The 13607-nt window shown below is 38.7% G+C and overlaps 1 protein-coding gene across 1 annotated transcript in view; it reads right to left on the reverse strand.

Moving 5' to 3' along the window:
* Nucleotides 1-442: 442 nt before the first annotated feature.
* The window catches only part of LOC306867973 (ankyrin repeat and BTB/POZ domain-containing protein 2-like), a 47634-nt gene continuing 34469 nt past the window's right edge, over nt 443-13607 (reverse strand). Inside the window, exons 4-17 of the mRNA XM_079413943.1 lie at nt 10314-10466; nt 8431-8596; nt 8231-8320; nt 7003-7104; nt 6786-6882; nt 5118-5253; nt 4410-4684; nt 4035-4213; nt 3615-3720; nt 2858-2960; nt 2640-2730; nt 2473-2541; nt 2132-2245; nt 443-1390 (exon numbers count right to left, since the gene is read on the reverse strand). Of these exons, the coding sequence (XP_079270069.1) occupies nt 1187-1390; nt 2132-2245; nt 2473-2541; nt 2640-2730; nt 2858-2960; nt 3615-3720; nt 4035-4213; nt 4410-4684; nt 5118-5253; nt 6786-6882; nt 7003-7104; nt 8231-8320; nt 8431-8596; nt 10314-10466 (1885 nt within the window). The 3' untranslated portion in view covers nt 443-1186. The remainder of the gene's footprint in view (nt 1391-2131; nt 2246-2472; nt 2542-2639; nt 2731-2857; nt 2961-3614; nt 3721-4034; nt 4214-4409; nt 4685-5117; nt 5254-6785; nt 6883-7002; nt 7105-8230; nt 8321-8430; nt 8597-10313; nt 10467-13607) is intronic.

A 13607-nucleotide genomic window follows, 5' to 3' on the forward strand; every position in this document is an offset into this window, starting at 1 on the left:
ATATTTTGTTTTATTTTGTCTGTTGCGTTGTTATGGCAGTGTTGGACTTATAATGATGCAGAAAGTGTTCAGTTACTGATGTTGTTATAGAAATATTGAAAACATACAACAGCAGGAACTGACCTCCATGCCATGATCTCATGAGGAGACTGGCTCTGTGTGATTTTATAACTCAGTTTATATTAGGCTGCTGACAGGACTGGAGTCTACATCTCTTCATGGGAGCGAACATAAAAGGTGTTGTTCATTTCTTTGAAAATGAGTGAGTGCAGCATATGGCATTTCTATGAGTCTCATAAACCTCTGCAGTTTTATTCCCTTTAGGAGTTTGTGAATTCCCAGTTTGGTGATCAGAGTATTTGTATATATTCATCAGTACTTGTAGGTGTTTATTTCAAGCCTGGTAAGTTGACGTCTATTTTTCTTCCCATTTTTGTTATTTGATTGTTCCAAGTTATGAATCAGACAGCAGTTTAACCTGCAGTGCTCTGAATAACCAGAAGGTGGCAGCACAGTCTAATGTTTAACAGAACTCAAATCCATTTGATACTTTTAGCTTTGATCACAGGAATAAATTACATTAACATATATTCAAATGAAAAGACATTGGTAGAACCTCACCTGCAATGACCTCATTGTAATAATTGCATATTTATTTGTGATTGGTCTTCTGTGGCTGACTGGATATAATTTTAGACATGTTATTTTTTATATAACTTTATTTGCTTGGCATGAAGCAAGATAAAATAGCAACTTAAATAATCTCACATTTTTAAATATAAAATGTCCTTGTCTTTCTCCATTCATCTATAATATTCATCATTCATCTATAATAGCTTAAAATAAAACAATTATGTATTAAAAAGAAGATATGCTCTAGTCTCCCACTTTAGTAGAACAAAATGGCATGTTTAAGTGTGGAGAAACCGTTGTCCACAATTTAACACAATCTTAACATACTTTAGTTCCGATAGCTTTAGCCACACAAATGCTGCAGCATTTTTCACAAGCTCCCAAAACTTGTCCAATAAATGATTATTTGTAGATTTCATGAAACTGTCCACAAAGCTCCACTTCAGTCCGTCCATTTTTTTTTCAACAGCATTTCCTTGCATAGTTCCTCAGTCTTTCTTTTTTGTCTTAACATCTACACATTCATGTCCTTTGTGTACTTCACTTTTTCCTTTCACACACGAGAAGTCACTAGCAGTGAGCGTAGTCTGCGCGCTAACGTTGCTTCCAGCTCTTCCAGAAGAGAGTCTTTTCCAGACCCGCTCCGTGTCCCGGACCCCAGGATTATGGTCCGGAAGGCTTCCCTCTCCAACAGACCCGCCATGTTCTGCAGGAAGTAACCTTCACAGTACGTACTGAGCTCCACTGCACCATGAGCCTGGACAAAAACACAAAGTATGCACTCAGTTACTGGAGAGACACTTTGGTACAGGGTTTTTTTGTGAGTCCTAAAAGTATTTTCCACAAAAAGGTCTTAAATTGGAGCAGAGTACAAACATCTAAATGTCCTTAAATCAAGATATATTTCAAGATCTTGAGACGCAAACTTGAAAATATGAAGTAAGAAATTGAACAAAGTGAAGTGAGTTTATGCTTTAAACAAGAACAAATAACTGTTAATTGGGTATGAAATCAAATCTTTATTTTGATCAGTTTCTCATAAAATGAATATTCCGCAATTTTGCTTCTGAAGAAAATGTCTTGATTTATGAATCTTTAGATATTTGCACTAGGAAACAAAAATACTGAGCACTTTTTTTGCAGTGTGATTATAAGTATCTTATTATTAATGCATATAAAAAGTAACAGATGTGTTGTAATTTTCAAACTTTGAAGCACTGCTAGTGCAACACAGTTCCATTTAGAAAACATGTTGTTCAATTTATCCCTTTTAATCTTAAATCATTATTACTACAGGTCAGGTTTTATGAAGGTAAATTTATCTCTTGTAAAAAAAAAAATGTTAGTGTAAATAAAATGGTATTACCATGGAACATTGTTACTATCTTTGAATCTGAACCATATTTTCATGTTTTTTTGACATGTAAAATGTTTTTTACATTGGTAGTCTTTGTCATTTACCATGGTACAATAAAAACAAACATGGGGGGGGGGTTACCTTAGCAGTGTTGTAGATGTTCACAGCATTGTCGAGGTCAATGTTCTGAGCACAGATAATTTCACAGTGCCGCTGTAACGCCCCCAACTGGAACAAACTGGCTGCTGACAGTAACTAGAGAAAGCAAACAAAAGAGTGATTTCTTCTGTTTTATTACCTGCTTCAATCTACTTTCTTGGCCAAGTAGAGTCTCAATGAATCTGAGAAGACACGGTTTCATCTTGAAGTACTGCGGGTAAACTCCAGTGCATGAACAACTGGCAGTGACTGTGGAACCACCAAGATCTACCTCTCTGTTTTTGAGTATTAAGCTGGGTGGGCCTGTATATTGTTAGCCTTACCTCCAGTAAATCTGGAACGCCCATCTTCAGAGACTCTGTCCCCCCGCAGTACAGGTATGACATTATCATCTAGATAAACACAATGAGACCGCGATCAACCCCTGATAACATCATGGACACACCCTGTTAGGTCACGGCCCGCTGAATGAGGATTCATCTGATTTTACCTGGAAGATGTCGTACTTGATGTTGCTGATCTCGATTTCCTTGCGTGGCTGAGTGCTGTCTGTCCCGTTCAGTGCCAGCAGTGTTTTGAACCTGATCCCAGAGCAGACAACATGCTTTATTCTTAACAGTTCAGTTGTTTCAAAATATCATCTACTTAAGACACTGTGTTACGAGATAACAGATTTCTTTTATTATAGAAGTAAGGTAACAGACTCACCTGTCGGATGACGTAAGCAGCAGAACCCCATGAGCGTAGAATGGTTTGCCCTCCACTAGGAACGTCACGTCAGACATCTCTGGGTTGTTCAGGAAGTGAAGGTCTGCGGAAAGAGGAATCTGAGACATCAGACTTGCTCAAGATTTTTCCAGAGTAATCATTTATAGACAGAAATAAAAAAACTGCAACTACAATGTCCACTATGGAAGCCCATTTCCAACACCGAATAAAAAATAAAAAAAGGGTTATTGTGACATATTCTCATAAGTGTGAGATATAAACTTATAAACTCCCAATTGCAAGTAAAAGTCCAGTTTTGATTGATATGACTGATATGTTCTCAGAATTGAGAGTTTATATCTCACACTTCAGACTTTATAACTCGCAATTGTGAGAAAAAAAGACAGAATTGCAAGTTTGTATCACGCAATTTTGAGAAAAAAAAAGGCAGAATTGTGAGAGAAAATTACCTTCATTTTTTATTCAGTGGCGGAAACGGGCTTCCATATAATTGCAAGTTTACATCTCACAATTCAGACTTTTTTCTATTTGTGAGTATAGAAGTCGCAATTATTATTATTTTTTATTATTCGGTGTCAGAAATGGGCGGCCATAGTGCACTACCAAGTAATTGAAAACAATTACCGGTATCTACAAACTTTTTTTTTTTTAATCAATGCTGGGTAATTTATATAACTAGTGGATTAAGTCAATGTTGCTAATTTATAAACAACTGTACTAAGATGGAGTGAATTACCGAGTTGAGCGGAGAGAGCTGCTTTCTTTTCTTGGATAGAAGGAAGTGGAGCAGGACCGTAACAGTGACTAAAAATGACACCCAGCTGGAGGATTATTGCCTCGTTCTGTAGAGAAAACGAGAAAGAATACTCAAAAGGTAGTTTAAACTAGAGACTAAGAGTTATTTACACCTCTTGTTACACCAAGTCTGACGTTTTAGCTCAAAAGCAGAATAAAAATATTTTAGAACAAGTCCTTTTCAGATCCTGTTCAGAAATTAACTATAATATTCTGTCATGTTTTAATTCATAGTCTAAGTTCAATTTTTATTGCTTACCATCCATTGACAATGACAAAAATTCCTATAAATTAAAATATTATTTATATTTTTGTTGATTCACAGGCTTTTTATGAACAAATGTCCAGGTTTTTTAAGTACCTTGCTATTTTTCAGGATGGTAAACATCAGAGGAAGGCCGATGCGGACTAGTTCCTCACAGTAGTCCTCCTCTTTGATGGAGGTGAAGTCTCGCAGAAGGGAGAGCATGACTCCAGCTCTGGACTTTAGCTGAGCGCTGCGTAGTGACTCCAACCACACATGGAGTTTCCATGGCACTCCTTCAGAGTCAGACAATATGTGCACAATTACTTACAAATAATCAAATGCTTTCTAGATCGCTCAGCTTTTCATAACTGTATCAAAGGAGGAAGCTTCATAGTTGATATTGACTTGATGAAAGTGTTATTTTATCATCTTTACTCTGTTCTCTGCAAATTATTTACAGCTTCGTGATTACTCATGCATCTAACCTACCCAATGATCTGAGCTCCATGGTGACATCCAGGTAGCCGTGCTCTGCGCTGTAGAAGGATGCCTCCTGCAGAGCTTTCATACGGGCCTTACACAGTTTAGGCAGGGCATCTTCTGACACCAGGCTGAGGTTTGGAGATGGAGGAGGCGGTAGAGAATGTCCGTTCCGACCAGACGCCCGCGTCTCGGCCTCCACACCCTCTGCCAGGATCTCCTCCAGCGAGAGCACATCTTCCCTCACCTTCTGAGGCTGAGAGAGGAGCTTCCTCAAAACATTCCTGGAGAACATTTTATGCTTTAGTTGAGTGATAGATGGATGAGTAGGTGGATTGATGGATCAATACAAAACTAGATAGCTGGCTGGATATATAATGAATTACTAGAAGAAAATAGATAATGAATGGACAAAAAGAGACGGATGGATGCATGATTGGTGGGGCAGATAGCTAGCAGGATACATAATGAATGACTGACTTAGATAATGAACAACTGGACAGAGGGATGGATAGATATATAGATAGATGGATAGATAGATAATGATTGGACAAAGTTAGACAAATCGACAAAGCTAGATGAATAGAAAAGTTAGCCGATGAGGTAATAGTAGTTTATGAATTGTCATAAGGGATCATGTTCAGAGCTGCGGGGGGTGAGTGTGTTCGTGTGATTTGTTCCAGGCTGCTGGGGATGATGGGAGGTATTAGTTATTACCTATGGCCATGGGCGGCAGCGTGACTGAAGCAGTTCATGTCCTCATAGAGCGATGATGTCAGCATGTTACTGCCCTGGGACCTCAGCAGGGGGTCGGCACCACGCACCAGCAGTAAACTAACCATCTCATAATTCCCTGTGAGAATGTGAAAGCAGGAGAGTGACCAGAGGAGAAGTACAGGAGAAAAGGGGAAACAGATGGTGAGATAGCAGAGATCTAGAGAATAAATGCAAGAGAACCACAATAAAAGAAAAGAACACAATTCATGATCATTACTGTGATTCCTCAGGACACGTACGACCATTCCCTTCTACGATCATTAATTTTGCCTTGATCTTTCGAGATAAAAGATCTGCATGTACTATGAAAACATACTGTAAAGTTTAGAACTCACAACATCCAACTCGCAGATTTCTGACACCAGAAACATGAAATATTAACATTACCACCATCATTAACAATAATAAATGCCTGTTAGTTCAGAAACTTGGCCCTTCCAGTCACGGTGAGGTGTAGACTTCAGGGTGACGCCATATTTAATTTCTGACAGGAATGAAATGAGGCTTTGAGGGATAGAAGTAGAGTGCATTCAGTGGACTGTACTATTGTTTAACAACATACCAATTGTTCAGCTGAAACATTATGAAAGAAAAAAAAAAACTTTTAGTTGGATAAAGCGCCATAAAACAGTTTTGGAAGTTGCAAGTTCATAAATGACATGATCTAGGATCTAATTACATTATCTAATTAATGACTATAAGCCTATTCCTCACGGCCTTGTTTTCCTCCACATTAAATTCAATATGACTGAAGGACACTTCGGCATGAGGACAGTCATGTCCACCATAGTGAAGGGTCGTTCCAAATTTAGTTCTCAAAACTGGCCAATTCAAAAGGCTCTTCAGAAAGGAGTTTGAAGGGTACAACTGTTAGACACTTTGCTCCTTTTTGCATGTTTAATTGTGTGACGACAGCATTTCTTTACTCGGCTCCACCAGATGGAACAGTTCCAAGGAACAGGTCCACTACACAGTGGCTCCCAATCCTGGTCAAGGAGTACCCTTAACACTGCACATTTTAGATATCTCCCTAATAAAACACACCTAACTGAACTTGTCAGCTCATTAGTAGAGACAACAAGACCTCAAATGTGTGTCAGATAAGGGAAACATCAAAACCTTGCAGTGTTGGGGGTTCTCCAGGACCAGGATTGGGAACCAATGCCCTACACCCTTCAATTCTTCGAAGCGTTCACTCTGGAGGGTTCAAAGGGATTAGGGCATGGGGGTGAGCTTTTCAGAATGGAATGCAGCAAAATTATGACAGATGGGGTAGTAGTTTAGATACTGTTGGATAGACAGTGGTAAAGGTTCAATAAAAATTATTTGACTCCAGAATTTCTTGTTGAACGTCCCCACACCTAAAAGGTTTAAAACCAAATACATTCACAAACTCTGAACGGTGGCAAAACAAGTCTTCCTGACCCAATTCCATCAACTCTCATACAGTTTGTGGCCTATACAGTTTGGCTTTGGTCTGCCAACACAGGGCCATATTTTTAGGGATTCCTGTTTGGGATGGGAGTGACCAGCCTTCCCCGGCAGGCTGTAAATCTGAGCTGGTGGAGGTTGGGAGAGGCTGGTATGAGGGAGTTGTGCTACACACACCTGCTGCTGATGCCAGCTGGAGAGGCGTCTCGACATTGCTCTCCTGTCCATTACGGACGGCTGCTCCTTCCACATTCGCCCCAGCGTCTAACAGAAGCTGAAAATACAGGCATACATGTAGGTTAGGAGAGTAACAACAATAACAATATACCTATAAGTTCACTTGAAGAATAGTTGCAGTATAAAACAAATCACAATTAAACAAGCAGCTTGTTACCTGCACTACTGATATATGTCCATGTAACACAGCGAATGTGAGCGCCACCCAGTGGCGGCTGTCTGGATAGACTGAAGGGTGTTTGGGGGAGCAAACGGGTACCTAAACACAAAAGACCATCATCTTTCATACAGGCTGTAGTGCTGAATATACATGTCACAAAAAAGATTCACAACATGAAATATTGTTTTTATATATTGTATTGAAACAATCTGACATGCACTGCATCCCAATTCAGTGGCTGCATCCTTCGAAGGCTGCATTCAAAGACTGAATGCATCACAGCAGTTTTATTATAGTTAACTAAAACCATAAAAACACGTTGCTTTAAAATTCCCATCAACTAAAAAGAAAATCAATAAAAACTTTCAAATATTTTATTTCAGCTTGATACTTAGACAACATTACTTTTTTTTTTTTTTTTTTAATACCTAAAAAGCTATTTAGATATACACTGCCCTCCAAAAGTTTGGAAACACCCCAACCTTCCTAAACCTTCCAACAAGACAATGACCCCTCAAGCTGTGCAAATCCTATTTGGAGAGGAAACAGTCAGCTGGCATCCTGTCTGTCATGGAATGGCCTCCCCAATCACCCGACCTCAAATCAATTGAGCTACTATGGGAGGAACTGGACCATGATGTCCGTAAGAAGTGTCCAACCAGTGTGAATCATCTTTGGGCAATCCTTCATTAGGCTTGGAGTAATATAGCGTATCAAGTCAATGTTTGAATAAACTGACAGCTCGGATGCCCAGATTATGCAGAGCTGTAATGCTAATGGTGGATATTTTTATGAATCAAAAATTTAAGTTTTATGTATAAACTGTTTATGTAATAAAATATGTTTTCATAGTTTGTGTTATCCCTTATCAGTGCAAAATCACCACAAATTAAAAAGGATTCATGCCAATATTGTCCAAAACCCCACTTTTCTAGGGCGTTTCCAAACTTTTGGAGGGCAGTGTATTTAAACAATGTAGACAAAAAAAAAAAAAAGACTGAAGAGAAAAAATGAAGAAAAAAAATAATTTAAAATAACCGTAACAATATATAAATTATGCAAGTTTTATTTTTTTTCCAAGAATGATGAAAACTCAGTTGTATTTACATTTGTATTGATTGATTGATTATAAATATTTTATCAACATTTATTTGTATTGATCTTGGTTTAAACAGGCCTTAACATCCAAAAATATTGCCGGACTAAGAAAGTAACTGGTCCATACCGCTACATCCAGATTGGCTCCAGCATCAATCAGCATCTGGACTAAAGCTTCATCTCCAGCTGAGCAGGCATACATTAGCGGAGTCATACCCTACACAGATGCATCCAAAATATATCAGTGTCACAGAGTGATGTATAGTTTGGTCTTGGGTGCTGACAGGTGCTGTTAACATCTGGTTTGCGGTTCTGAGCTCACGGTACCTGGTCATCCATGCTGTTGACACCATCTGGCCCCAGCAGCTCGATGGCCTGGCCGATCAGGTCGGTGCGGCCGCAGTTCAGCATGCGGAAACCCAGGTCCAGTTGGAACTTATCTGTGGCGGCTTTGGCATCCAGCCGCCTGAAGGAGCTAAAGCAGCACTCGGGCCTACGGAAGACAGAAGAAGAGTTAGAAAACACATGAACGAAAAGGAGGACGGTGACGGAGTGAGTGGGGAAAGGGGTGGTGGTGTTCAGTACATGCTTTCATGGGTGGAGTGCTGTATTTTCCTGAAGTGTTTTCAAATCATTAAGTATAAGGCTGGGCTCTTGAGGATCAGTAAAAATCTGAGGCTTTGCTGAAGGTCTTTGCCAATGTTTTAAAGCAGTTTGATGGAAAGTCACATATAAGGAGGAGCATGAGATCATGTCTGATAGCTTCAGCTCTGCCACATTTTAAGTGCTGTTTAAATGTCTGATGACGTTTAAAAAAATTTATTTCATTAGTCTTACAAGGTTGTGATAGTAACAATAAAATATACTCTGAAAACAACGTTCCCACAACTGGAGAACTTGACAAAACCGTTAGTCAGGATGAAATGTGATGTCCCCTTTCCCTGTTGTGCAAATTACTCTGAATATTTTTTTTATGTATTTTAAAAAGGTTTTCATTCATTCTATGCTTCTGAAAATTCTCATTTATTATAATTTCTACATTTTTGAAGATAAAGTTGCTATATAAAAGGTGTAGTATGTGGCTATATGTTCTGGTTGGTTGCTTGGGCGTGTTATGCAGTTGCCAGGCTGTTCTTAGTGGTTGCTAGGGTGTTCTGCTTGCTAGAGCATTTTTATGCAGTTGCTAAGCTGCTGTAAGTGGTTGTTAAGGTTTGCTGATTGGTTTACTAGGACGTCGTTATGCAGTTGCTAAGCTATTGTAAGGTGTTGCTAAGGATTTCTGATTGCTAGGGCATTGTTATGCAGTTGCTAAGCTGCTGTAAGTGGTTGTTAGGGTGTTCTGATTGGTTTGCTAGGGCATTGTTTGACAGTTGCTAAGTTGTTGTAAGGTGTTGCTAAGGAGTACTGGTTGCTAGGGCGTTGTTATGCAGTTGCCAAGCTATTGTAAGGTGTTGCTAAGGAGTTATGGTTGCTAGGGCATTGTTATGCAGTTGCTAAACTGCTATAAGTGGTTGTTAAGGTGTTCTGATTGGTTTGCTAGGATATTGTTAGGCAGTTGCTAAGTTGTTGTAAGGTGTTGTTAAGGTGTTCTGATTGGTTTGCTAGGATATTGTTAGGCAGTTGCTAAGTTGTTGTAAGGTGTTGCTAAAGAGTACTGGTTGCAAGGGTGTTGTTATGCAGTTACCAAGCTGTTCTACATGTTGCCTTCTGAGTGGTTGCTAGAGCATTTCTATACCTTCTGAGTGATCACTTCACATTTGATTCTGAGTGGTTGTTTGGTTGTTGCTATGCAGTCTCTAAGGTGTTCTGACAGGTTGCTAGGGCATTGCTTTTTGGTTGCTATGGTGCTCTGATTGGTTGCTAGGGCATTGGTACAATATGTGGTTGCTATGCAGTTGTTAAGGTATTCAAAGTGGATAGTAAGGTGTAATTACGATGTACTTTCTAATGCGTCACAAAAGAACAGTCAGAACACAACACCTTAAGGTAGCTAAGGTATTTAGAATGGTTGCTAAGGTGTTCAGAGTGTTTTTCGGTGTGGCTCTTCTTCTAGGGACTTTTTGATGATTGTCAAAAGCGTCCATCTTGTATTTCACTCTGGTTTTCTGCTCTCTAAATGTGGCTCATGTTCTTCACTCGTTTATTGTCCAGCAGGTATGAATGTGTGCTGGTTTTCAGTCTGTATATGTTATATGATGTGAATGTCTTACTTCAGCAGTCTGGGCTCACAGTCCAGTCCAGGCAGGAGCAGCCGCGCCGTCTGCCTGACATCATCGCTGTCCACCAATAAGCTGCGGCGATGCTCCGCGTGAACAATGGCCACACGCATCCACTCCATCAGCGGGGGGAGGAGGAGGAACGGCCTGAGGACGGCAAAAAACAGCAAGTTTGTTTCCAATCCAATGTTGTGTTAATATTGCAACAATATTTCATTGTATTCATTGCTGTACCAAACTACAATGGTTCATTGTACTCTCTTGATGATACTGACAGCCATGAATTGATTTCAGATTTGAAATTTGTGTTTTATTATTCAAGATGTAAAAAAAAATGGCTTTCAGATTCCAGATTTGTTCCCAAAAGTGAGCTAAAAACGGACTATAAACTTCTATTGTTTGTTATATATGGATAATTATAGACTGTCTATAGTGTGTGTGTGTGTAACAAGTCTTCTGAGATCCTCAGTTAAAACAAGTTGGGTCACACTGCACTAAATGTTTGTAAAGCAGGGCTAGTGCAATAAGAAAGCACAGCTTTCACTGAGATGGCCCGTATCTTTCAGCAGCCTGTCATTTCAGAGGATTCATGCTGAGAATGAAGTACAGCTGCTGAAGTCGTCCTGTTTTCAGCAGCTCACGCACACTCCCTGCAGACATGGTTGTGTTTGTATGTGTGCAAGCTTCTTGATATGAGAATAGATAGGGGCTGTTTACTGGAGGACTATATTACGCAATGATAATTCAGAGTTAACAAGTTTCAGCTTCCGAAAGGTGAAGCAGAGGTGAAAAAGCAAAGAAAAAATATGCTTACATAAAGTGAATACTTTCACTTTATGTAAGAGAAAATACATTTACTTGAAGTGGGTTCTGTCAAAGTTCGACTCAAATTGAATAAACTTCACAATAGTTTACAATATACTGCCTTTGAAAGCCACATTTTGTAAAGTACACAAACTAAAATCCAAAAAGAAAGGCTGGAGGATTTAATAAAAGCGTCCTTCAAAAATGAAGAGTTTAATTATTGCATAATATTATGCTTATATTCATATTTTTAACAATCAGCATCCACACACACACACATATACACAAAAAAAACTAAAATAGTATATAATATTTACACTAATATTTAATTTATTTAAAAAATAATCAGTGTTTTGGTCACTCTTCAAAAATAAAGAGATTCTTAAATATTGGAATAAGGAAGAAGCAGCAGGGTATTAGAATAGTATATTTTTAAGTGTTTCAGCTATTCAATAATGTTTTGGCCATCCTTCAAAAATGGAGAATAAATAAAAATCATGTGTAATAGACTAAAATTCAATGCATGCTTATTCATATTTTTTTTTTGTCATTGATAAAATTATTTTACATTTACGCATTTAGCAGACGCTTTTATCCAAAGTGACTTACATTGCATTCAAGTTACAGTTTTTACATTTTTATCAGCACATTATATTCAAAAAATAATCATCATCCTTGTAAGTAAATAAATAGTGTAGAGTAATGTACTTGAGTAATTATCATACAGTGTTTAAGTATTTCTGGTTATAAAAAGCAACCGTTTGAATGAAAAAAGAGATGCTGTTTGGTTATTTAAAATAGACCTGAAGTGAAAATGCCCTAAATGTACGCACTCTCACCCAGGGGTCAAGCAGTTCACCCCTGCTGGTTGATATCTTGACTACACTGAGATAGTTGCATACTTCTGATGACCCTGCAGCAGCCGAACAACTGCCATTGAGGTGAATGGGAATGCTTACAAATAGATTTGTTTAGATAATATAGATCTTTACTGTCACCATTAAAGGCAATTTCTACCAAAAATGGGCGCGTATTATAACTGTTCAGCTGCACCACCCTCAGATGTATTTAGCATCCAAGTCAACCTGAACCGTGAAGTATCATCACCAGACACTGACACAGATTAGATTTGGATTTGGGAAGGGGATATTGGATCTAAGTAAAACCCTGATAAGAAGATGAGGATACCCGCAGCTAGTACTGCAGGAGTTTTTTTGGTAACATCTCCCTAGCCTTCTATCCCCTCAGAGAAAGTGAGCTTCACATCGGATTTAGAGAAGATACCAACGTGAAAGCCGGCCCCCAGAGCGCTCAATGCACAGCAGGAACACAATGACGTCAAACAACAAACCAAAGTAGTCCCGCAGAGAGTCTGTCAGCCTGGCAAGACATGCAAATGAGTCGTACAGAGAGGAGCGTGAAGCTCATTAAACACAAGATATGCACAACAGAGAAACACATCTCCTGAGACCTACAGACGCGCTCAACCACAACAAACAGATCAAATTTGCAGATGACAACTTGATGGGAGCCATTTTGGTTCAAAAGAAAAGTCTATGAAGTCAGCTTTCAAGTGTGAAACATCTGAAGGCAAAGCTAAATTTAGAAAAGCTATATTTAAATCTTGAGGGAGGATATGAAAAGCGCATCAAATCATGTTTTGTTTGCAGGTGTTTTTCCAGTGATCAATTTGTTCGGTTTGCGTTGTACGGTCACCACAAGAGGTTCAATATCAGACAATAGCGTAAGGTGGTGTTGTCTTCTACAGGGTAATAGATTTCACTCAAGAGATTTTGTGGTTCACTAAAATGTGTGTTGAATTTGGTGTTTATGTCGAATCTGGTGTTTCATTCAAAATGTGGTGCTTCGTTAAAAATGGTGTAGAATTTGGTATTTCGCTTAAAATTCGGAGTTTCACTACTATACTGGTGTGGAATTAGGCATTTTGCTCAAAATATGACAGAAATTGCTAGTAAAATTTCACAAACAATTACAAAAATTGGCAAGTAACAGAAATAATGTGAAAAAAATTGAATTAGGGTAAATTCAGGTAAACTGAGAAAAGTTAACCTACAGTAACCTTAGTATTTCTATGTAAAATGTATTTGGGTTGGTAATGCTTTTTTGCACTACAAACAACAGATTTGTGTAGGCCATGCCAAAACAACCCTGATTATATCTGTCTAAACTAAAAGAGTGGCGTATTTTCAAGCAAGAACGCCTACAGTCAGGAAACAGATGAGGTTTAGTAATATTTGTTTGACTTGTGGTTGTAAAACAGCTCAACCTTAATCCAAGTGTAAGGAAAGATCTTCATGGGAAAGTGAGGGAAGAGGCATAAAGAAACACTTAATAACCACATACTTTCACTAAAATAGTTTAGAGGAGCAGTTTTAGCTGCTTACTGTATTGATCAAGGGAATTTTCCAAGTGCTAAGGCTCTTAAAACCAGTGTCAAGACTAATAGATTGCAGCCTGCTAAGT

Source organism: Barbus barbus (assembly GCF_936440315.1).
Source record: "Barbus barbus genome assembly, chromosome: 50".
NCBI classification, from domain to species: Eukaryota; Metazoa; Chordata; class Actinopteri; order Cypriniformes; family Cyprinidae; genus Barbus; species Barbus barbus.